At 43.7% G+C, this 23,708-nt stretch overlaps 6 protein-coding genes across 6 annotated transcripts; 2 read left to right on the top strand and 4 right to left on the bottom strand.

Annotated features, from left to right (window-relative positions):
- Nucleotides 1-96: 96 nt before the first annotated feature.
- On the bottom strand, nt 97-3,096 carry O0I10_012734 (uncharacterized protein; the record flags this gene model as incomplete). The annotated part of the gene is made up of 13 exons (XM_058492622.1): nt 97-364; nt 454-620; nt 679-743; nt 848-1,047; nt 1,107-1,168; nt 1,226-1,315; nt 1,378-1,725; nt 1,782-2,047; nt 2,106-2,265; nt 2,329-2,436; nt 2,511-2,772; nt 2,834-3,017; nt 3,075-3,096. The coding sequence occupies 13 exons, from the start codon at nt 3,094-3,096 to the stop codon at nt 97-99; spliced, it is 2,202 nt and encodes a 733-aa protein (XP_058336615.1).
- Nucleotides 3,097-3,574: 478 nt separating this feature from the next.
- Nucleotides 3,575-5,239, top strand: O0I10_012733 (uncharacterized protein; the record flags this gene model as incomplete). The annotated part of the gene is made up of 5 exons (XM_058492621.1): nt 3,575-3,835; nt 3,902-3,980; nt 4,042-4,109; nt 4,170-4,769; nt 4,844-5,239. 5 exons carry the CDS (start codon nt 3,575-3,577, stop codon nt 5,237-5,239), a joined length of 1,404 nt encoding a protein of 467 aa, XP_058336614.1.
- A 2,259-nt stretch (nt 5,240-7,498) lies between these two features.
- Nucleotides 7,499-10,754, top strand: O0I10_012732 (uncharacterized protein; the record flags this gene model as incomplete). The annotated part of the gene is made up of 6 exons (XM_058492620.1): nt 7,499-7,521; nt 7,583-7,795; nt 7,868-7,894; nt 7,954-8,268; nt 8,338-8,503; nt 8,562-10,754. The coding sequence occupies 6 exons, from the start codon at nt 7,499-7,501 to the stop codon at nt 10,752-10,754; spliced, it is 2,937 nt and encodes a 978-aa protein (XP_058336613.1).
- A 290-nt stretch (nt 10,755-11,044) lies between these two features.
- O0I10_012731 (uncharacterized protein) lies at nt 11,045-17,572 on the bottom strand (the record flags this gene model as incomplete). The annotated part of the gene is made up of 4 exons (XM_058492619.1): nt 11,045-14,871; nt 14,934-17,105; nt 17,167-17,495; nt 17,553-17,572. 4 exons carry the CDS (start codon nt 17,570-17,572, stop codon nt 11,045-11,047), a joined length of 6,348 nt encoding a protein of 2,115 aa, XP_058336612.1.
- A 931-nt stretch (nt 17,573-18,503) lies between these two features.
- Nucleotides 18,504-19,078, bottom strand: O0I10_012730 (uncharacterized protein; the record flags this gene model as incomplete). Its single annotated transcript, XM_058492618.1, has 3 exons — nt 18,504-18,668; nt 18,728-18,828; nt 18,892-19,078. The coding sequence occupies 3 exons, from the start codon at nt 19,076-19,078 to the stop codon at nt 18,504-18,506; spliced, it is 453 nt and encodes a 150-aa protein (XP_058336611.1).
- Nucleotides 19,079-19,881: 803 nt separating this feature from the next.
- Nucleotides 19,882-20,517, bottom strand: O0I10_012729 (uncharacterized protein; the record flags this gene model as incomplete). Its single annotated transcript, XM_058492617.1, has 1 exon — nt 19,882-20,517. One exon carries the CDS (start codon nt 20,515-20,517, stop codon nt 19,882-19,884), a length of 636 nt encoding a protein of 211 aa, XP_058336610.1.
- Nucleotides 20,518-23,708: the final 3,191 nt, after the last annotated feature.

The following is a 23,708-nucleotide window of genomic DNA, read 5'->3' as shown; positions in this document are numbered from 1 at the left end:
AAACGATGATGAAATGCGACAATAACAGCAGCGACGGGATGTTATTTATTCAATGGATGTGTGTGTGTGAGTGAGAGAAAACGTATCAATAACTTGCTAAAGTCGTCTCTTTTGCAACCATTCGTTCGCCTCCAAAAACATGGCAGCCGCTTCACTTTCAGTATCCTTGACCGCGTTAAGACCCGCCACCAAACCATCCCAGAATTTGAATGCTTGCTCAAGGTCTTGTTTGACTGATTTGCATAGTGGGAAAGCAGATTCCACAGCCTGGATAGCAACACCAGCATCAGATGACAAGGTATGCTCCAAATATTGCTTGGTAACCAAACCCATGGCCACATTCACATCCGAAGCATAAGGTAGACTATGATACTTGTATAAGCACACCATGTTTCTCGGATACCCATTCCGTCGTATGATGCTGTAGTGCATAGATGACAGTGCTTTGCTTACCTGTCGGCGATATCGAAATAGTCGGTACGTTCTTTTTCAGCCAAATTGTTGAGGAAGAGGGAGAGCACCAACATTTCACACAGGTTGCGATAGCTCTTGTTCAATGCCTTGATAAAGCTGTTGAATACCAACAAGTCACGATCAAAGGGTCCTTTCCATGCTTCAGGCTACCAATAAGCACTCGTTAGTCGCTTGTATATCCTTATGGATCACTTGACATAATACCTTGATATCCATGGGCAAGAGTGACAATGCACGACTGATTAAACGGATATGGCGTTGATCGTTTTCTATGACAGGTGAGGGGTATGCATATTAGCATGCGTGTAATGAATGATGGGTGCGGACATGATGTTCCGTATTCCATGTATGCACAAGGATAAAAATAGCTTACCATCTCCAGCAATGCGAGAATAGGACTTTGTATAAGGTTTGTTCGTCAACACTTCAAAGCGGATCAACTCCATGGCGGTCAACAGAGCTTCTTGCGTGTGAAATGTAGGCTTGTTCTTGTTGCTCGAGGCGGTGGTGGTCAAGGCTACTTGCAATGCATGGCCCCATGGCGTGTGTATATGCTTGGATGATGTCAAGAAACTATAAACAGAATGTCAACCCTTCATTGTAAAAAGTGCGAAAGTTGAGGGTCTCCTTACTCGCGGATTTCAAGTGTTTTCCACAAGACATTGGCCACGATTTCATCTTTTTGTTGTAGGACCTATGCAAAATGATATCAGGTTAATGACAAGTCTGTGGCGAAATAAGCTTGTCGAACCTTGTCAGAGGGCGTTTGAGAGATGGTTTTTGCTGCATTGGTCTCGTTTTCAGTTGCTTTCATGCAAAATGCAATGTCCACCGTCGTTGTCTATAAAAGGAAATGATCAGCAACAACAACAACAGCATTTTAATGTGTCATTGCCTGCTTACATCTTGGTTCTTTTTCTCAGCATCCAAAACATCTTGAGTGACGTGCCATGAACGTGTGCTCTCAAAGACCGTATTGAGTAATGTTGCATTTTTACTGGGAGAGCTGCCATTGCTTGTAGGATTGTAATTGGGATGGTGATGCATGATGTGCTCGGTTGTAGGATCAAAATAGAAATGGCTGGCGATTTTGCGTGATTGATAGAATTGATGAAGTGGTTGTGTAAGAAGGCTAAGCGTTTGGGTGCGGATGCCGAGTAATCCCAAGAGGAAGTTGCGATATTCAGTTGTATCACCATTATCTAACGGAGCATTCTCGATCAAAACGCCTGAGACCAGTGTATTGATAGACTACTTTGCATGTAAGAAGCTTGGCTTTTTCTTTTCTCCACTGCATGATAGCTTACCTGTGGGCTAATTAGACCTCGCATCAAATAATAGTACAACTCGTCAGGAAGTCGATATCCGATAAACTCGTGGATGTCATTGGGTGCGTATTCCTTGTTGAGTGGTCTCACTTGGCCTTCATCAGTGATAACGGGATGGTACTTGATGACACATCTTGCGCGGCAAAACATGTCGACATAGTGGCTCTTTGAAACGCTTGGATCATCCACATAGGCTTGTACTGTATTGAAGCCGGTCTTGTGATGCTTGACAAGATCATGAACATCTTTATGACCATACATTAATTTCTCATCCATTTGATCCCCCTTTTTTCTTCTTCTTACCTTTGAATGTAAAGCCCATACTCATTGCACTGTGATTCAATGGAGGAAAGCTGTTACAGTATTCGAAACCGGCCAAGAGACAAATATCAAGGAATTGGTCGTCTGAGACATGAAGATCTTGTAACACGGTCTTTTTGCTCATCCACATGTAATTTCCTTTCTATACCACGCACTATAAGCATCCTATTTCCCCCTTGATCCATTTCAAACAATGCCATCCTACCTCAAAGTCAATGGATGTAATGACTTTATCCACATCAAACATCAATAATTCGGTGCCACCATATACAGCGCTGACGATTTGTCTGGGATGAGTATACATATAGGCGAGCTATATTGAATTCGATATTAGCGATCTGTGATTCATTCCTTCCTCCATGGCTCGTGCGCACACGCGCCAATTACCTGGGCCCAAGCTGAATAAGGAGCACGTATAAATTCAATGCCGTGTTCGTGAAGGATGTGGCATACGTAGTTGCAAAGATCGGCAAGATGAATGCCTCCACCGTTGCCCCAAGCCTGTAAAGCACTATCCAATCGATTCTTGTCATAGAGGTCCCATCCGTTGGCACGTGTCGAAGGTCGTCTATCCTCAAACGAAAAGGGTTTGTCCTTGCGAAGAATCGACAAGCCGGGAAACACAAAGATGGGCTGAATGTTGTTGGCTCTATTATAGACGCAAAGGAATCAGTAACATGGCTCTCCCATCGATGGCGTTGCTCACTCACTTGAATGCCTTGATTTCGTTCTCGACCGTGTCCTTCAACTTTAAGGGCATTCCTCCCATGGCTGTAACAGCAGGATCTTTGCCAAGGATCTTACGAAGCCAATAGTTGCCTTCAATGCCTAGTCTCGTGTCCTTGAGTTGCTGTACGCCTGATGTCTGCAATAGTCGCCTTTCAGCTGTGAATACTATAGCATGCCATTAATAAAGACGATTGGTTTGTGACAAGAATGGCGTGAGCTTACTGTCAAAATGTCGGATCGGCATAGTGTGTAATAAACCGCGTATGCTAAAGAGGAGCAAGTGTTGTCGGAACACCCCCACCACGACGACCACATACTTCTTTAACTCCGTGTACAAAGCATGCATTTCCCAATCTTTTTGCTTCATTGTGGTCATTTGTTTGTTATGGATCAGGCCATTCCCTTTCCTTCGTGAGTGTATGACCCCTTCCATGAACGCACATACATACATAGTAGCATATTATTATAAGCTCCTCCACCTCTTCTTTTATTATCTTTTCATTTGCAACAACATGCTATCTTTGGGATACTGCCAGTAATTGGATACATGACCATTATCATGCTTTCAAAGTGCCTGGATGTGGTATGTTACAAAGTCATCATGGACCTTATTACTTGAGATGCCTGGTAGCAGACTTTATGATGGATTGGATCACCGTTCTCTTCCCGACTGACAACTCTTTTTCTTTTTGATACCCCCCTTCTCTTCCCTTCAAGCTACTATGGCCGATCTCCCTGATCGTGAGCTCTATCTTCCCGCAAAGTACAGCCACCTGACACCACACGAATACCTCAAGACTCTCATTGCATTCGTCAAGCAGTACGACTACCTGATCAACCTCCACATTGTCAACTTCATTACCACAGACCAATGGCAACTTCTGGATCCCGAGTGGCGAGCTGCTTTACTACCAGCCGATGTCAACAATGAAGATGATTGGATTCAACAGCTTATCAATATCACATCAGGGAATACCGAGAATGTAGGTGTCTTTTGCATCATATCTCTCACCACATGCAGTATAGTAACCACATCCAAAACGATATAGGATACATGGCCTGCTTCATTGAAGGAATACGTTCAGCATACCCGGGACATGGCATTACCACGAGGATTCCTTTCAGACTGTTGAGTATGCCGAGCATAAAAGGGAGGAAAATGGCATCTAACATCACGTGATTTCTATAGATGATGTTGACGTATGTCAATTGGAGCAAGACTATCAGCGTGGAATGAATGATAAAAAGATTCATGAGGTAAATGGATGCCATGCTTATGCTATGGAAAGGAGTTCTAACTAAGTCATACGGGAATAGATTGGGTTCATGAGCACATTGATTGATCGTGTGGCTACTCGAAGGAATATTGATTCGGTGATGGATCTTGGTGCAGGACAAGGATACCTTGCGCGTGCGATTGCTTGGAAGTATGGTCTACGTGTATTGGCTGTTGATGGCTCTGAAGTCCAAACATGTGGCGCCAAACGCATTGATCAAAACATCCTCAAACGAACTTGCAAGCAAAATGGTGAGGTCCACCACGTGACTGAAATGGTGACACCCGAGAACATATCCAGCATTCTTTCCAATTGGCAAACCAGCAACGATCAACAAAGCGAGACAAAGGAGCCATGGTTATTATGTGGATTACATGCTTGTGGCGATCTTTCAAGCCTGATGTTGCGGTTATTTGCCGAGAGCGATGAAATGGGTAGCCTGGTGAATGTGGGATGTTGTCATCATTTCCTTACACAAGAAGAAGGATTCCCAATGTCAGCGTTTGTCAACAAAGAACTTGGATACCAGCAAACATCGACAGCTCACATGTTGGCTTGTCAAACACCATCAAGATGGACCGATCGTGCTGAAGAAACTCTAAAGTCATTTGAACATCACTTTTTTCGGGCACTGTTACAGGTAAATGGGCGGGGGGGGGTTGAAGGGTTCTACATAGGATGATGAGGATGCTCATGCTTTCTTTTTTTTGTTAGCATATCATGGTAGAAAAGGGGCTTACACCTGTGGATAAGGCACCAATCGTGGGTCGACTCAACAAGAAAAAGGACTTTGTATCATTCCCGGTTTATGTGTGTGCCGCCTTGAAAAGATTTGGGTTGCCCGAGGATACCATTTCAGCGCAAGAAGCCGAGGCTTATTACGAAAAGTACAAGCATCACAAACAAATAGATAAGCAGATTGCCGTACTATGGACTATTCGAGTATTACTGGCACCCGTTTTGGAAAGCATTATTCTGCTGGATAGGTGGTTGTATCTCAAAGAGTCACTTTTGCAGTATCCGGATACAAAAACCAAGGGCGTGTGGATGTGGCCATTGTTCGATCCCATCATTTCACCTAGAAACACTGTAATCGTAGCTTCCAAATAAACTTTTCTTCTTTGTTGACATCACTCATATACTATGCTTGCGTTCCACCAGGTACACCTTGGGATGTAATGACGGTATCTTACATGCTGGTCTAGACTTTAATGTGTATGTATGTTCATTTCACGCTGAAAAGCAGCATTCATTCGTACTCGGGAGGAGCGGCCTTATTATGTATTATTGGTGAGCAGCTTAAAGCAGTGATTAAACATTCGGCATGATATTGACGGCCATGGGTTGATTCAAAAGCATGTACTTGGCAAGGAGTAGTAATAGTAGTAGTATCATTACAGCAAAAGAAATCGCCACATGATTCGGATCACAAGAACTAAAAAGCTTGTCCAGCCATGGATACTGTAATAACAACCCGATTTGTATTAGAGTTGACAAGGACTGTCTCAAAATGCCGAGCCAATTGCATTTAGGTTCTCCTGGCGGTGATCAGCATTTATCATTGCACTTGCCATCTCCCCAGCTGTATCAGCCTATATATTATGGATTGCATAAGATGAGTAAAAGGGGGGCAGGGGAAGTGGTTTATTTCTCCCAAACGACTGCATCTCGGTTTTTTTGTTATTACAGAAAGGGGGGAAAAGGTGAAAGGGGGGATTTGTATATAGGTTGAGTTTGTTGAGTTAGACTAGAGTGTGTGTGTGTGCCATCATCACACATTTAACGATGCTTTGCCCTATGGGCGTAAGCACAACACCTTATATGAAAAGGATAAAGACACACCCAAGAGGGGGGAGGTGGTGCATATACTTGATGAATTGCAAAGGTCCTGCATAGTAGACACAACAACAACAGCAACAACAACAACAACCATCAGCCGAGCGGGACCCGATGCCATCTTGCATGAGTTGGTGTCTCATATGATCTCGGTTCACTAGCGCCCTTACTTGTATGCATAATCACCCTGTGTGTATGTTCACCCCGTATAATGTGGCGACAATCATTACAAAAATAGGCAAGAGGACCAGGTATCGATTTTACAATCTAAATTGAACCAATGTTTCTATTGTGCCAAAAGAAAGTTGTTACTGCACCTTCATCAAGAAAGCGTCGTATGTAGTACATTACAACAACAGCAATAGTCAATGTAAGTGGAACTTTTTCCTGCATGAAATATGTACATTATTCATCAATGTAAGGTATGCAACTCGATGATCTCTCTCTCTCTCTCTTTATCAAGCAGCCACTCCCCTTGATGTTACACACATATCAGTGATGGCAACGGGATAGAAAAAAACTACACTCAAATGTACGACGCACGTGCTATATGTATCAATGCCGGTCCCCTTTATTTCTGTATGAGAGAGATGGATAAGGAGGCATGTCCATTGTTCATCAACGGGTCTCTTGTACTATTTGATCACCCTACTGCAATGAAAAGATGATGCTAAGGAAAGGAGAGAGCCGTTTCGCAGCAGCAGCAGCAGCATCACCAGGGGTCATACAAGTCGTGGTACTACCATACTAAGCGTCAGGGCGGCGTTGTTTGCAATGTTCATGTTGACGAAATGATCTTCTATAGTATGTGTCACGAGGACAATTGCCCTGAGCGACAAGGCCAACTACATACAACAACATGACGATGATGAAAGAAATACATGTAACCACCTAAGAAGCATGTTGATTACATACGCACATGCTCCAAAAAAAGCTTTCCCCGATACCAGTTTTTAATACTCAAAGACAATGAGCAAAAGGATCGAGACGCAAAATAATGAGCTAAAGGAGAATCTTTTGTATACTACGCAGTCGGGAAACAATGACGACAATGATCATAAAATCCAATTCTGGGTCTGTGTGCCTTCTTTTTTTTTCCGAAGTGGATGGAATGTTTTGTGCTTAAAGGTGAAACAAACGCGCCCGCCATGACAAGTGTGTGTGTGTGAACGCGCGCATGTTACGAGTGTTTTGTTTTGGATTTGCCTTTTGTTGTTGGCGTTGTGAGTTGCCTGATTAGGGATGAGATTTGTTTATCGTTGCAGAGAGAGAGAGATGGGATGGGATGGGATGAATATCTTTATATAACAAGTGTTGGTATGATTTGAACGTGGACTCCTTATTCTTCTTCCTCTTTCTCTTGTTCTCTTTTACACTTTTTGGTTGTGTCCTAATTTATATATATATCCTTGCTTAATCCTCCTCCATATTTCACTCTCTCTTTCTCCGCTTCTCTTTCATCACTCAGCAACTCTTTCTCTCTCTCTCACACACACACATACACGTCGTTGTCGTCGTTGTCGTTTAACAGCCATGTCCCAATCATCATCCGTCAGGTACAATAGCAACCGGTATACGACATCTACCCTTCTTTTTATTAACACCAAAGCAAAACAGGGTTGCTGTTCGTGTACGTCCTTTGACAGAGCAGGAAAAGACTCAGCATCATCACCAACAAGGCATCGTACGCTTTGTTCCCGACCAACCCCAAATCACAATTGGCAATGAGCAACGATCGTTCACATTCGACTATGCCTATTCTCCAACAGCCGAGCAACAAACCGTTTACAGCACATCCGTCATGCCATTGTTGCACAAGTTTTTGGATGGGTAACACACATGTATACACAAAAAACGCCATCCAACTTTATGCTGATCATATGTTTCCCACCCCACTTTTAGATACAACTCGACTATTTTGGCATATGGGTAAGCATATACCATACATGCACATCAACATACTTGATACTCATATACGACATATTTAGGCAAACGGGCAGCGGTAAAACTTACAGCATGGGCATCGGCATTGATTCGGCGTACAACACAGTCTCAACAGGAGGTGGCATCGTTCCTCGTTTCATCGACTCTTTATTCGAACAAATCGAGACTCGTAAAAGTTGCTCAGAGGCATATGGTGCTCAAGTCTTTGTGTCGTTCTTGGAGTTATACAATGAAGATTTGGTGGATCTCCTTAATCCAGTCAAAGGGATGAATCTCATGATCCGAGAAGATGCTCAAGGCAACATTTGTTGGTTTGGTGTACGTGAAGAGCCTGTCAATAATCCACAAGAACTTTTGGGGTATGTGCATATCAACCATTAAAAAAGGGGGTTGCCTGGTTACTAATACCATGACAACAACAACAATAGCTTACTTCACAAGGGATCCATTGCACGCACAACAGCCTCCACGGATATGAATCGTACATCCTCCCGATCACATGCCATCTTCTCGGTCATATTGAAACAACAAATGGATGATGGTCGACGTTTATGCTCCAAGTTTCATTTCGTTGATCTTGCAGGCTCTGAAAGGGTAAGTTAAAAATACATGTATACGTCCCCACTTTTATTCATTCCTTCTTTTAATATAGCTTAAACGTACAAATGCTGTGGGAGATCGAGCCAAGGAAGGCATTTCTATCAATACGGGATTATTGGCTCTTGGCAATGTCATTTCTGCTCTGGGTGATGAGTCACGAAAAGCATCCCATATCCCATATCGTGATTCAAAGTTGACAAGATTATTGCAAGATTCTCTTGGTGGCAACAGCCAAACATTGATGCTTGCATGCGTATCACCAGCCGAAGCCAATTACACTGAGACGCTCAACACATTGAAATACGCCAATCGAGCACGCAATATCCGTAATCGTGTTACAGTGAATCAGGAAGCTGCTGCGGATGCATCAATGACTGAACGACTTAAAGCCCAAATTGTGCGACTCAAAGAAGAACTTCGAGGCAACGATGACTTTTTACATGCTGTGAACGATGAAATGGATAATCTCAAAGCCGAGGTGGAAGATTTGAATCGTACCATTGCACACATGACTGAAGATTTGGCACGCACTCAATACGAACGTGACATGTTACGAGATGGGACACCTGACAACTTGATCGCCGAGTATGGAAAGACCATTGAACGACTACGTACCGAGCTTGCCATGACAAGTCGTGCACATCAACAACAACAGGCAGCAGCGGTTGCTTCGTTACCATCACCAGCACATACACCCACTCATGATATGGTGGATGATACAAAGCTCAACATGTCACCTCCTCTTCCTCCACCAGCTACAACAACAACTACTACAACAAAGCCTACTACCACACTCAAGAAACGACACAGCTACCGTTTTGGTTCCAAAAGATCATCCATGCGTACCTCACGTAAAAGTGGTGGTAGTAGTGGTGCAAATGGTGGTAGTGGTGCCAGCAATCGACGTAGTCTACAAGGCGGTGTGACACCACCTATGCCACGTACTCGCAATCTTGATCATTTCAAAAAGACCTTGATGGAGGAACGTCGATTCTTACAAGAACAAGATGCCATTAACAGCTTTGCTGATGCTTTCAATCCTGCCAAGGGACGTGATTCTGCTGTCATGCAAAAATTACGTGGATGTGTGGATGCCAAGCAACAATTGATTCGTATGCTCGAGCAGCATCAAGCTCAGACACAAGCTCAGCATCAACGTGAATTGGCTGAACAACGATCCCAATATGAAGCACGCCTCAAGAAACTTGGCAACGAAGTCACCAGCTGGAAACGGAAGCATGCTCAAGCTATCTCAAGTGCTGAAATGGCCCGTAACAAGAGCAACAGCGTGATTATGGGATTCAAGACCAAGCTTGAAAAGGCCACACAAGAAAAGAAAAAGCTCACCAAGCGCCTAAAGCAAGAGAGTGATCGTATGCGAGAGCGTACAAGTCATTATGAGCGAGAACTTAAGCGTGCCAAGCGTGCTGAGACACAAGCCATCAATGCCCGTAAGCGGACTGAACGAGATGCCATGCAACACAAACAAGCTGCCAAGCGTGCTGCTGAGGAGGTTGGCCAATTATCCAGTCAAATGAAACAAGTGGCTCTCATGTTGAAAAAGAGCCTTGCTCAAAAGCGTATTGATCGACAAGTATTAACCAAAGCCATGGCCTGTGCCAGTGTGCGTGGATACGTGGTGCGACAATCCTTGGGTCGATTCAAGAGTGCGCCTTTACAACAACGTGTCTATCAAAAGAAGCGACTTATTCAACGTGCTATTGCTGTACATGCATCCAAGAGCAATGCAGCTGTGGATGAATTACATGCACGAGAACAACGATTACTCGATGAACAACGTGAACTGCTGGCAGAACGCGAATTGGTGCTTGCTGAGGGAGATGATGCTTACATGGATGATCGAATCACTGCTATTACGCTTGAACTTGATCTTATTCGTTTACAATTGGCCAACATTGAACAACATCATAGCAAGGATGCTGATGATCCCGAATTGGATTCACCTGAACTCGCCTATCAAGTGGCCCTTTCCATTATCCGATCCCTTGAACCAGATGAAGCTCGTGTGGTAGCAGAAGCACTCATGGAACAAGTATTGGAGCTCAGGCAGCTACAAACGTCTCAAGTCATGTCCCGTTGTGCTGATGCTGTCGTTCTCAAATTGCATCAAGCCGTCATTGATATGCGTCATTCCCCCTCCGATCATGTCTTACTCAAAGCTATCCAGTCTACTCCCGTAAACGCCATTCAACAAGGCCCCATCGTCCCTATTTCTGTAACATAGTTTTCTTTTTTATATTTTGATACCCCCCCCATCAAGATACTTGCACATAGCTTTTATTATAAACTTTTTTTCCCAAATGTTCATAACACCACAACTGCTGCGTGTGGATATTGTAGTATAGTGCTGGATCAAAATGGCGTACATCATACATGAACAAATAATCTCGATCAAGTTACGTCAAAAGTGTATAAAAGACATTGTGTAAAAAGTGTATTTGAGCAAGACTGTACGGTAAAAAGGAGGAGGAAAAAGGGGAGGGGGTATTTTCAAGCTACTGTTACAATAAAAGACTATTTCATGAGGATGGTACGAGATCCACTGCTTGTGTTTGGTATATTGTCAGCCTTAACAAGCCGAACAGGATGATGATTACCCATGTGATCGACAGCCATGTACTTGTCTCCTGCAAGGTAGCATCCGGGTGCGGTGGTTGATAGGGTGGTGGATGAAGATGTCGATGAAACAGTAGTGTTGGTGGTATTACTAGAAGAAATGGTAGAACTTGAAGAGCTTTTCTTGAGATGGACAACAGGTTGGTTATTAAGAGAAGAGGAGGAGTATAATGTTGTTGATGAGGATGTTGTTGCCTGGGATAAACTGGGTCGGCGACCTGTAGTGGACAAGAATCCTTGTTGCGGTAATCCTTTGTTGTTGTTATTGATGCACAAGATGCTTTCTTCAAGCAAAGCACGCTCACGGATGAATTCGGAAAGTTCACACCATCCACCACCAACGCGCACCATCACCATGCCACTCTTGAGAATTCGGCAATATACAAGTCTTGGATGTCGATAGCCAAACCAATACTTGCCTACTTGACCAGGTACCATTTGCACTCGCACTGCACATTGGGTCTCGTTGACAACACGACCAATCTCAACATCCAATGCATTCGTTGGATCCGGTTCATAATGCGTTTGTGGTGGTGATGATGATGATGCAGGCTTGATAATCGATCGGGGTGGTAACCCATTGTTGTTGTTGCTATGGCGACGAACACGAGGTGTCAATGGCGACGACGATGATGAAGGTGGTATGGTGGAGCCGGCGCCACGAATCGTAGTAGTTGACTGTGGTAGAGGGGGTGAACCAGGACCAGCAGTAGTCATGGTAGTAGGGAATGATGCCAATCGACCACGTCGTTGGAGGCGTTGTTTCAACGTGGCAATACGATTTTGTGCTTGTTGCTGTACACTTTCCCATCGTTCATAAAGTGCCTCGAAATGCAAATCAACAGCACGTGGCATATCAACAATCAATTCAGCAGCTGCATCCATCTTGTCTTCAATGTGCTCGTCATAGTACTTTTGTTGTGCTTCCATGGCTTCCAGCGTACTTGATAATTGCTCCTTTTTGCTTGGCACAACAGCACCTGCAGCATCAACGTGATCCTTGAAGATGCTAATCATCAAATCAATATCATCCGATAACATCAAATATTCACTGATCGTCAAAGCACGTGCCACTCGGCATTGTGTATCCTCCACAGCACCATAAAATTGCTCAATAGATGCATCAACAGCTGCTTGTCGTTCCGCCAACTCGTCATTGTCAATGAGATCGGATCTTGATAATCGATGTTCTTCCAATAATGCTGCTGTACGTTCAGCCAATGTTTGTACACGTCGCTCCAACGCCAATGCTTCAGGTTCACGTAACATGGAATCGATATGATGATGACTTTCATCATCCACAAGCTGTTGCTGACACTGATCCAATTGAAAATGCGCACTCTTCAATATGGCTTCCATCTCTTCGAGCTGATACATGCATTGTTTGTACCGTGCTTCTTGTTGAGCCTTGGCATCAATGTCCTCCATCCACTCAAGCAAATGCATCCAAGCGTTTTCCACTTTAGCCAAACGACTTTGAGCGATACGGTGCATTTGTGGTTCATAAGTCGGTAACTTGAATGCTCGGAATCGTGCCATGGTGGGTGCATAAGCTTTGAGTTGTGCCTGGGTCACTGTACCACGATCCTCACGTACACGTATCCAATCCATGATTTCTTCAGCTGCACGTGTATGATCACCAATCACTTTGAGAGCCTCATGCATAGATGCCATGTGTTGAATAGATGCATGCAAGGCACGGCACACATGTACATCCTCAAGTTCACGTTCCAATTGATCGCATCGTGTTCGTTGTGTTGTAAGCAAAGCCAGCATCTCGAAATAATGTTCATGGATAGCATCCGCGTTCTTGTGCTCTGCCACATCAACCATTTTACTACAAGCGTCGTCAATCGTGGTGAACATCTTCTCGGCAACTTTACGTAAAGATTGCTGGTGTGCATCAAGTTCTTGTTGACGTTGTTGATCGGCCATTTGTGCAGCGTGTTCAGCTTCCATGGCACATACGCTATTGAACAACTCCACGTATCGCATACGAGCATCCATATCATCGTCATCCATTTGTGCTAGTGCTTCAGTAAGCAATTCTCGGCAGCGCTTGGTATCTTGTAATGAGGATTCAGCATAATCAAGCATTTCACGTGTGCGAACCCATCCCTGCATTTTGGTCACAAACGCAGATGCATCTTCGAAAGTCTCTTCAAGCATTCGATATTGCTGGTTCACATCATCACGTGTCGTCTTTGACAAGGAACAAAGCGCTCTCACATGTTCGACTTTGCGTGCGTAATCGTCCTTGACATTCGCTATCCGTTGTTCGAGTTGTTCAAGGATAGTAGCATCGGTCACCCATACTGCTCGAACATTGTGCATCTCATTGGCCACAATTCGTATTTGATCAATCAACTCATCCGCTGCATGGTTCATCTGCTGCATACGGTTGTCATGGTCACGGTTGACATCCGCTGTTGCTATGGCATCCATCAATTCCTGGTGCTTGAGAGATACATCCTTGTATTGTACCTCCATCCTGGATACGTGTTGACTACGCTTGCTGCTTTGAGCGATATGTACACGCATCACACTCAAACAGGTAGTGTCAATGTCCAAAGCGATTTCGGGCAATGATCGATCCATGGTCTTGAGGGCGTGTTGTTGCTCATCCACATACTGATTGTGCATGCTTTCAAGGTGATCAATCTGTGCCTGGAATGCATTCCAATGCTCCTTATCACGTATAGCCTCCTTGGCGACTTCCATGGCACATGTCAACTCCTCCAATGCATTCTTTGCCTGAGAATGGAGATTGTCGATAGTCTCAAGATCATCCGCATCAGTGAGGTGAGCCTTGGCAGCATCTGTTGCATGTCGAATGGCTTGTTCAATACCGAGGATATCCTTTTCATTGACTTTGATGGGGTCAGCTTTATGATCTGCACATGAATTGATGATGGCATCAAGGTCAGCGCGACACTTGTCAATGACATTCTTGCATTCGGATCGCCATGTGCTGTGTCGAGTAGAAGCATTCATTGCAGCACACTTTTCCTTGAGAGCAAAAAGCTTACTATCAAGAGCCTCACGAATACGAGCGTTGGTTTCAGCATCATTGCCATTGTTGGGGAAGACATGTAATACTGGATCATGGATACGTGTTGCCAGTTCGTCAATCAAATGAGTGAGCGTCTCGAGATCATTGACGTTGAATAAATCATCCATTTCAAGCATCAATTGCTGCATCAAAGAACATTGATCGGTCACCTGGCGAGCATGTAATATCGAATCAGGGATGTCGATAATACCTTGTTGCAAGGCGTGTGTTCTTTCATCCATCATGACGAGCGTATCTTTTGAACCATCAACAGCACCTTGCACAACCCAACGTCGGATACGATCATCTGGTACAGGCACATGGATCACACTTTGTTGTAGTTCATCAAGAATTGTTGAAGCATTGGATGGTGGTACAAGCGACTTTTGCGTGGTATGTACAATTTTGGCAATATCAGTATTCGTCTGATCCACTTTGCTAAACGCTGTGTCCATTTGCTGATGCCATAATGTCACCAGGTTCTGGTACTCGCTCAAACGTTGCATTCGCTCTTGTTGCTGTTGGAATTCCATTACTTGACGCTCGAGATTTCTCTGCTTTGTTGCTGTACATGATGAAAAGTCATTGTTGCCTGCAATACCAAATGCACGTTCCATAGCAAGATAATGTGCTTCGAGTTTGGTCATGCGATCATCCAAATTGTCTCCTTTGCCTATAAGGGATGTATTAGATTGCCATCCACTACTCAATAATACATAATAAATGTATATTTACCTTGGAGTATGTCATTCTCGATCGAATGATGAGTTGCTTCCCAAGTCTCCTTGGCATTTTGTGCTGCAATATCCAATGTATGCTGTTGAATTTCCTGGTTCAAATGGCTCGCTTGTTGTCGTAAATGATCCATGACATCGAATGCTGACTGCATGCTGATAAGCTTCATCGTCGATGGTAATTGTGTGAAAGCCTCTGATAATGCATCGATCTCAGAGTACAAATCGGTATGGTCGTCATCAAGTTGAATAGTTGAAATACGATTGCTGCATGTCGTTGCCCGCTCTACCAATGTCGAGACATGTTGTTTGACTTGGAGGGCGTCTTTGTATTGCTGCTGTAATGGCACTAACGAGTGAACAAGATGCTGAAGGATGTGACAAGATTCAGAAACAGCGTCATAAAATGAGCCGTCAGTGGATGGCAAAAATGGATCGGGTCTTGTAGAACGCACACCTTTTGGACATAGGCTAGTCAAGGTACGTGTATGATGATGTCGATCCAATGATCCAAATGTACGACAAAATTCATTTGCTTGAGCGACAAAAGTATCCACGACATGTTGATTGGGTGCAGGATATGGATGCTTGGTATCAAGAGTGGAAGCAGCTTGCTTGATTTCATGGTAAAGAATGACACCTGTCACTTTGATATCCAAAGCACTATCAACGATACCCTTGACACGAGCATGCTCAACTTGCAATGTATGGGTATATTGCACCAAGTCGGTAAAGTCCCGGATTTGATGGGTGAGCCAAATCGGCATCTCTTGCTCATCCATTTGGATGTCATCTTCATAGCTTGGTATGGATGTAGGTGAATCGATATCATGTTGACCACATTCAATAGGTGCCACAGCATCCCAAATAGCGTGCGTCTGCTCAGTCAATTTGGTCGATAATTTGGCATGTTCTTCGTGTCGTTGAATCATAGCAAGCTGCTCATCCAATTGTTGTCGAAAATGCTTCATCGCAAAATCCAAAGTGGCCAGTGCTGTGTCAATCGTACGTTTCTTTTCATCCATGACTGCATCAGCATTTAATAATGGTTCCAATTTCCCAATACGAAATGCTTCAAAAGACGATGCATAGCTGTGCCATTCGTGATCCAGTTGTTCCCAATCGTTACGATCCATGGCACCTTCGATCGTATACAGCATAGAGCTCGCGTCATGAATTGTAGATGTTCGAGAATCCAGCCATGATATACACATGTCGGCGTGAGACATCCATTGTTGAATAAAAGCTGTATGATCCAATTTACGTTTATGTTGTTGTAATGCTGTATCAAGCGAGTCTTGAAGCGAAACAAGTCCAGCTTTTCGATCGTGGACGCGTTGCCAAACGGGTTGATTGTCAACATGCTTCGGATATGGAATACGTGCAGCTGTACGTTCAGTGAGTGTGGTAAGACGATCTTTGAGTGCATTGACATTGGCTGTAGCTTGTTCCCAATCCCAATGGTCCATTGCATTCTTGATCACGTGGTCGACTTCCTCTTCCAGCTCATTGCTTTGTTGCATAAAAGCGTGAAGATGTCGTTGTTGTTCAGCTTGTTGATGCTCACGCTCTATAGCTTCAAGAGCAAGACGATGTTGTTCTTCAAGGCTGCGTAGCTGTGATGACATGTGATGATCAGCTGTGTATCCATCGAGTCGGGCAAAAACAAGACGAGCTTTGGCCATGAGATCCTTATTGGCTGGGTCTATTTTGGCCACCTGTTGTGCATGGCACCAGTCATCTTGCAGCCGTGCCACGTGTTGTGCATGTTTGTGTTGGCGTTCAGAGACCTTTTGGCGTAAGAGTGCCTGCCGAGGTGCAGTAATCAAACGATGCAGGATGGTATGTGAAAGCATGTCGTTTCCCTGCAGGGACTCTTGTTGTAGTGCATCGTGTAGCTGACTCATATCATCATCATCATCGGTAGTATAAGATGACCACACTTTGATCTGGGCCAGCCAGCTATAAAGATGATCGTATTGAAGCTGTAGCACATTTGAAGTAGTTGTGTTTGTCGTTTGTTGTTGTTGCAAAGTCGAAGCATGTGTCATGATCTGTTCCAGATTACTGAGCCAATCGTCATCAAGTACCGTGGCTGAACTCAGTTTCAGGTGCACAAATTCGAGTAGACTACACAGTTGTTGGCTCATCTTGTCATCATCATCATCATCATCTACAGTAATACACATGATGAGCATACATATCATTTTACTGTACCGAAAAGAAAGACATACCATGATTGATAGTAGTAGCTGTGGCATGGATCTCGTACATATACTCGAGCAAATTGGATGATGATGATGGTGATGATGGGGTGAGTTGCCAATGTTCCTGAAATAGATTCTTGGCGATAGAGATATTGTTGTTGCTATTGCCAACGCGTTTGAGCCGTACAATCAAATCGGGTAGTGAAGATGGGAAGAAACGATGAGCGAGACAAAGCAACAAGTCGATACAAAAAGTAGTGTCGAGATAAAAGTCGGGTGGGATAGGTGGGATGATTCGTACGGCTGTATAAAGAGCAAGTTGTGTTTGAAGCCACTCGAGTAAAAGCTCTACGTTGCTATAGAGAAAGCTGTATTAGACATGGTGTAGTAGGTGAAGAATGAATAGAACGTACTGTTTGGTTGATGGTGGCATGGGTGATTATACACGACAAGAAGAGGAAGAAGGAGAGAATGAAAAAGAGAAGAGAAGAGAAAAGAGAGGAGAGAGAGAGAGAGAGAGAGAGAATCAGGAAAAGGAATGGAAGGGGTTTTGTGGGGTGTGAAGGGGTGGTGATGATGATGACTGAGCTATGGGCAAAGGAAGGGCGCGTGTTTATGAACAAGCTTGGGCCTTATGCAAAAAGCAAAGGTGACATAAAAAAAGTGTAAACAATAAGGAAGGGAGAAGAGAGGAAAAAGAGAAAAAGCTAGAGTGACGATCCAACAATTGAGGGAGTTTGGTCACCATGCAGCTGCTTGACCTCCTTTGATGGCAACGGGGCACAAGGGCTATCGTCAACCAGTGAGCCAATCACATTTCTTTCCCATTTCGATGATAACCATCCATCCTCCTCTCACACTACCAATCATCTTGATAGATCCCATACCTTGTCCTTTCAATGTTGCCATGTATTCATCTTGGGGGTGATGTAGCTTGTAGCTGGCGTTGCTGTGATACAGACATATTCCCAAAAAAGGACATTGCCGGACCATGCGGTATCATCTCCAATGGCCGCTCTCGCGTTGTTGACAACCTTTTAAAGTGTACAACGCACACCCAATTAGCATGCATATCTTGTGTGATGTCGAGCATTGCTCACGTGCCTTTAAGCAGATAAAAGTGACAATCCAAATTCTAAATGATGCTGCAGTATATGATTCCTCTTCATTGAGTCATGTCGTTGTTGATAGGTGTATATCACGAGAAAGAAAAAGAGAGAGATTGAGAGAGAAATGGAGCATAATGCTGCTGTATCTTGATTAAAAAGACTGGTGATCCACATGTACATGCGTATGCGTGTTGTATACAACAAAGTTGACATGAAAAAAGGAGATCGATTCATCCAAAGACTGTGTGCAATCGTTTATTTGGTATCATCATTGTCCTCAGTCTTTTGCTTTTTCTGCTGTTGTTGTTGTTGTGCGTTCTGCTTCCGTTTCTGACGCCTTGCTCTTTTCTTGGCTGTCCTTTCCTCATCTTGTGCTTTCATGGCTGCTCGCTCCTCTTCATATAACCGTTGTTCATATTCCTAATGTCCATCATTAAGTATATCGTATCTTCTTTGAATCGATCCCATTGCATACTCACTTTACGCTCCTTTTCATCCATCTCTTTTAATCGAGCATACTCCCGCCTTCGATGTGCACGATACACGTGAAAGTCGCCACTACCTGCACCAGCACTGGAACCTATACTTGAACATGATCAGATACCATTACTATCACCTTCCCCTTTCCACGATGTCACTTTACCTGGAACATTGCGAACAAAATCTTTGGGTGCTTTGACGCTCTTTTCTTTGGGTGGCTCTGGAATGTGCACTGGCTTGTCGATCCGGCTAAACATCTTTTCCAATTGTTGTTGCGTCTTTTGAGTCACAGAGAGCTTGTGTCGACTAACACGTTGTTGCTGATCGTCCTTTTTCTCGTCTTCGGCCATTGGATCAGTGAAATGGGAGAATGCAGTTGAGAGAGAAAAGAAGTATGAGAGAGAGAGCCGCCTTCTAGAAAATGATCTCCAAATTGAGAACCCGTCCCAGTAGTTGTAGTAGTAGCAACCGTTGCCATAGGCATCATATTTGCTCAATTGATAAATCCTTCTTTTTGATTGCTTATTTGCATCTGATGGAGTCATTAACGCTTGATTCTCTATTAATTGGTATCTTCAATGTAACAATGAATGCATGTGCCTGTGCTTTTTCACCTCACTTGGTAGTCTCTTGCCCTCATTTACTTTATCATCATCAGCTTATTGTACATGATGTTATTGGTTTGGACAGTACATGAATGAATACCGTATCTCTTTAACGCTCAAACATCTCTTATTATCATTGTCCATTGATCATTGGTATAAGGATACTCGCTTGACAAGATACTTTTTGAGGTCCTTGCTCACACGATGCATAAAGTGACAAGCCATGATCAATGCCGTCGACAATTATCACTCTCAAACAGCTACACCAATCAACAGAGCATATAGCGGCAGCAGGATTGACATGGTAAGCATAAACATCACGATTACAAAGGAAACTTGCTGGACTAATCCTGAGTCTGTGGCCTATGGCCATGGGGAACAGAATTATGATAGAAGGTTTATAAACGTACCGAGGGTAAAAGGTCTCTACATATATAAGTAAAAGAAAGGATACAGAAAGAAGAAACGAAAGATCACTGGTACATCTGTATACATGTGTATGTATTTTTGAATAAAGTTTATTGTAGCCAAGTATGAAGGAAGGTGTACTATCCACTATCATCCGCCTTAGGTGGGCAATACCAGGTTTCGCAATGTCGCAACCAGCCAAATTGGTGCTGTAATCTCAATCTTATGCAACCATCGCTTAAAGCAAAGCGGGCAAATTCCACTTTTGGTTGCTGGGACTTGTCCTGGTTAATACGATCTCCCGATGAACTGGTGGCCAATGTCCCCTCGAGGTCTGTTTGGTCAGCCAACAAAACGCATGTAGCATCACAACCATCTCTTCCAGCTCTTCCAGCCTCTTGCACGTAGTCGATTAAACTTCCAGAGCGATAAAGATGGAGCACAAGCCGAACATTGGGATAGTCGATACCTGCTCCAAATGCAGATGTGCCAACCATCACCTTACATAGGCTACCAGAGCGCCATGATTTCGATGCCTCCTTCTTATCATCGTCCTCTATTCCCCCATGATAATGCATGGCTTGGGTCCAGGTAAGATCACGAGGACTTTTGGTTGCCATATCCTCTGTCATCTCTTGAGTTGGACAGTATACGATGGCTCGCCCATTGTTACACCGCAATTCTTTGGATATAGATTCAAGCAACAGTTCAAGAGTTGTAAGCGTAAGGTACTCCTCCTCGACAAACTTGATATCGTACAGGAGCCTTGGGCGCATTGTACATGCACGAACAACCCGAGCGAATGTCGTCCCAAAATCAACATGCGTACTTCAATTGATTGTGCCACTCTACTTCCAACACACGCTCTTGCACACTCGTCTGCAACGACCAATCGTAACAGCAGCTGCCATTAGCAAGACCTTTACTCCCTTGTCTTCAACAGCGTTCTTTACTTGCAGCAACTTGGCCTTACAGTCCTTGTTACGTGGACAGCAGATAGCCATTGTATAGCAGCAGCTTTATTTACGTGTAGCAACTTGCTTCAATACAATCGAATTTGAATATGGATATGGATCTGAATATTGCATTGCTTCGTTACATGGGATGAAAGGAATGGATGCATTGCCAGGTTTGGTTCCTTTGGTTCATTTAGAACGTGATGGCTAGTTTGGATGACATGCTATGTATCAGCCATCAACTATACTGCAATACAGGCAAACTTTAGCTGGAAGCGCTGCGATGGAAAATGACCAACAATGAAAGAGATCAAGGGCCGGATGGAAAAGGAAGCATATCAGCAGCGATCTCTGGGGCTTCTTTCTACCAACGTATTGGATTTGGAATGGTTATGGTGGATGGTTTGAATCAATGAAGTGGGTAAGAATCGTGTTGACTACTTGTCGCGTTGTCAACAGGAAGATGGACTACATTGCATGGATACGGCTGAGGATGATGATGGATTGGAATGGCATTTACGAACGGTGCTTACAGCCACCATGGATGGTATCGGAATACTCGGGCCAACTCATGCAGCAGCTATTTTCCAATCATGGATGAAGGATGTTTACGGCGGCAGCAACCACCTATCCAGTGTTACTATCATTGCTGTTGTCGCTATGTGATTCACTCGCACCTTATTCAACTTGTAACCCTGCCCCTTCATCTTACTTACTTGCTAAACACCCGCTTTGACTTCTATTAAATGTACATTGGATCAACATAATATTGAGTATATGATACTATGTGAATGATGCAGATAAATGGATTGTTTTCTGGATTGAAAGGGAAAGAGAAGTTAGAAGTTTGGGAAAGCGAGATTGGATCATTCACAACATTATCGTATCCAAGATGTTTTGTTCCCTTCTTCTGTCATATTACATTCATGTTAAGTTTCCTAATTCACATGCTGATAGACGGTGTTATATGGGAATTCTTAAACGCTCCTTTCACAAAGGTAATAAAGCCAAGGAGTGATGTTGACCAACAATTGGGCTTGTTGCATCAGAAGTTCCAGTGTATGATTGATCCATCATACGCATGGAAGAGTGAGCTTTGATACAATGTCGCACAAATAGATAAACGCACCACAATTACCTATCAACTTTTTCAGCGCATTGTGCCTCATACATTTTTATATGAGAATGAGCCATTCCATACGAGCTACCATAATAAGCGGTCCTTACTATACGCAGCCCAGGGCAAAAGTCTATCATGCATTGATCCCACCAATAGCATCTACCCATCAAATTCTGTCCGCTCCGCTTTGATGCCCCTCTGCATCTTTTGCTCTGCCAGGTCCACCTACTTGACAATGAACAAAGACCACTCTTCATATAACATCACGCTTACAAACTTAAAGGTGCCTGTATCTCCGAACTTTACAATGAAACGTGTGGTTTTTATTAGAGCAATGTGCTCGGCTTGGCCAACAGCACCTTGTGTGAAAGTTTCGCGTTCAATGTCGCAAACAGCCCAAAAAATATTTTTTGGTCGTCGTCGTCGAAGAGGTCGACCCCCAGATCCAGTTTGGCTGGTAGCGACATTGCGAAATCTGGGATCGCCCACGATGAACTTCATACTTTGACACAAGATTCCTTTGACCCCGACGAGCACGTTGATCTATTAAAAAGCCCACGTTTGATTGTAAAGTTTGGAGATACAGGCACCTTTATGTTTTACATATGCTGTAAGGGTGATGCTATATGAGAAGTGGTCTTTGTTTAATGTAAAGTAGTATGACTATAAATAGAGCAAAAGATGCAGAGGGCGTGTTTGTGTAACTTGAGTCATTCAGCACAGGCGATGCATGATTCTTGTACACTGTTTAGGAATAGTTCAAAATGCCAGCTAATATCCTTAGTCCTCCCATTCTACATTGTTGTCGAATCCAATGCATACGAACGATTGTCCTGCTCCAGCCTAGCATGCCCATCATTCAACTTTCTTGATCCGATGAGATTTGACTGAAAAACGCTCAAACACAGAAACATCATCCAATATCAGAAGAATCAAATTGGTAAGTTATTTGTAAACCTGCCGGCTAACAGCCCATTCCTCCCATTCACCTTTGTTGTCCAATCCAATGCATACGATCGATTGCCCTGCTCCAGCCCATCATTCCCATCATTTAACTTTCTTGATTCGAGGTAACCTGGTAGTAAAGGCAATGGCTGTTGTTGGATCATCATTATCATGTAAAGTGTAAAATGGCACACACCCTTTTGCTATACGTGAGGATCATCATTTCTTTTATTTACGTGTACCTATTGTCTATCGTGAGGGTGATGACGACGATGGGTGGATGATGTGTATAGGGTAATTGATGAGCGGCCTCAGTGTAATAGCAGTAGGGGATTTAAACTTGGGCGCCGGTAGCTCCACGACTTGAGACAACGCTTCTCTTCTCTTTCTCACTCCTCTGCTTTTATTCCATTCACGACATCTCGATCAAGGTAATGTATTATCAAAGAGTGCTCTTGTTGGCTGTGAGGTGTTAATGTAGTTCTGAACATGCATTGTCAGGGAGTGAGTGTGTGTCCAAATGCTGAGGAATGAGCGTGGTTGGTGGTTGGTGGTTGCCATGGCGATATGGTTGCTTCCTTTTGCTCGTTGCTATTCCCGCTCTACGCTTGGTGTCAACAGGTACATTCAGAGTCCAATGTTGCAGCCGAATTGGTTCCATTGACGCGTCAGCTTGTATAGAGGGCAAGTTTGGTTTCAAGACGTTGGCTGGTTTGGCGTTTTGTTTCGGCTCAACTATACTACTACACCATGGTTTTCGTTTTCCAGTAACCAACAACAACGGGTCTTTGTGTATATGGAAAAGGCAAGTGCAATGAAACAAACAATGAAAAGGGTGTTTATTGTGTGTGTGCTAATAATGAATTGAATAGGTTTCTTTGGTCAGGCAATGCAACTTGGGGGCATCATCATCATCTCTTTGGGTTCAAGTCCCAGCCTGTATCAA

The sequence above is a fragment of the Lichtheimia ornata genome (assembly GCF_029851405.1).
Source record: "Lichtheimia ornata isolate CBS 291.66 chromosome Unknown scaffold00151, whole genome shotgun sequence".
In the NCBI taxonomy this organism is placed as follows: domain Eukaryota; kingdom Fungi; phylum Mucoromycota; class Mucoromycetes; order Mucorales; family Lichtheimiaceae; genus Lichtheimia; species Lichtheimia ornata.
The sequence above is the reverse complement of the archived record's forward strand: the minus strand, read 5'-3'. Positions and strand labels throughout refer to the sequence as shown.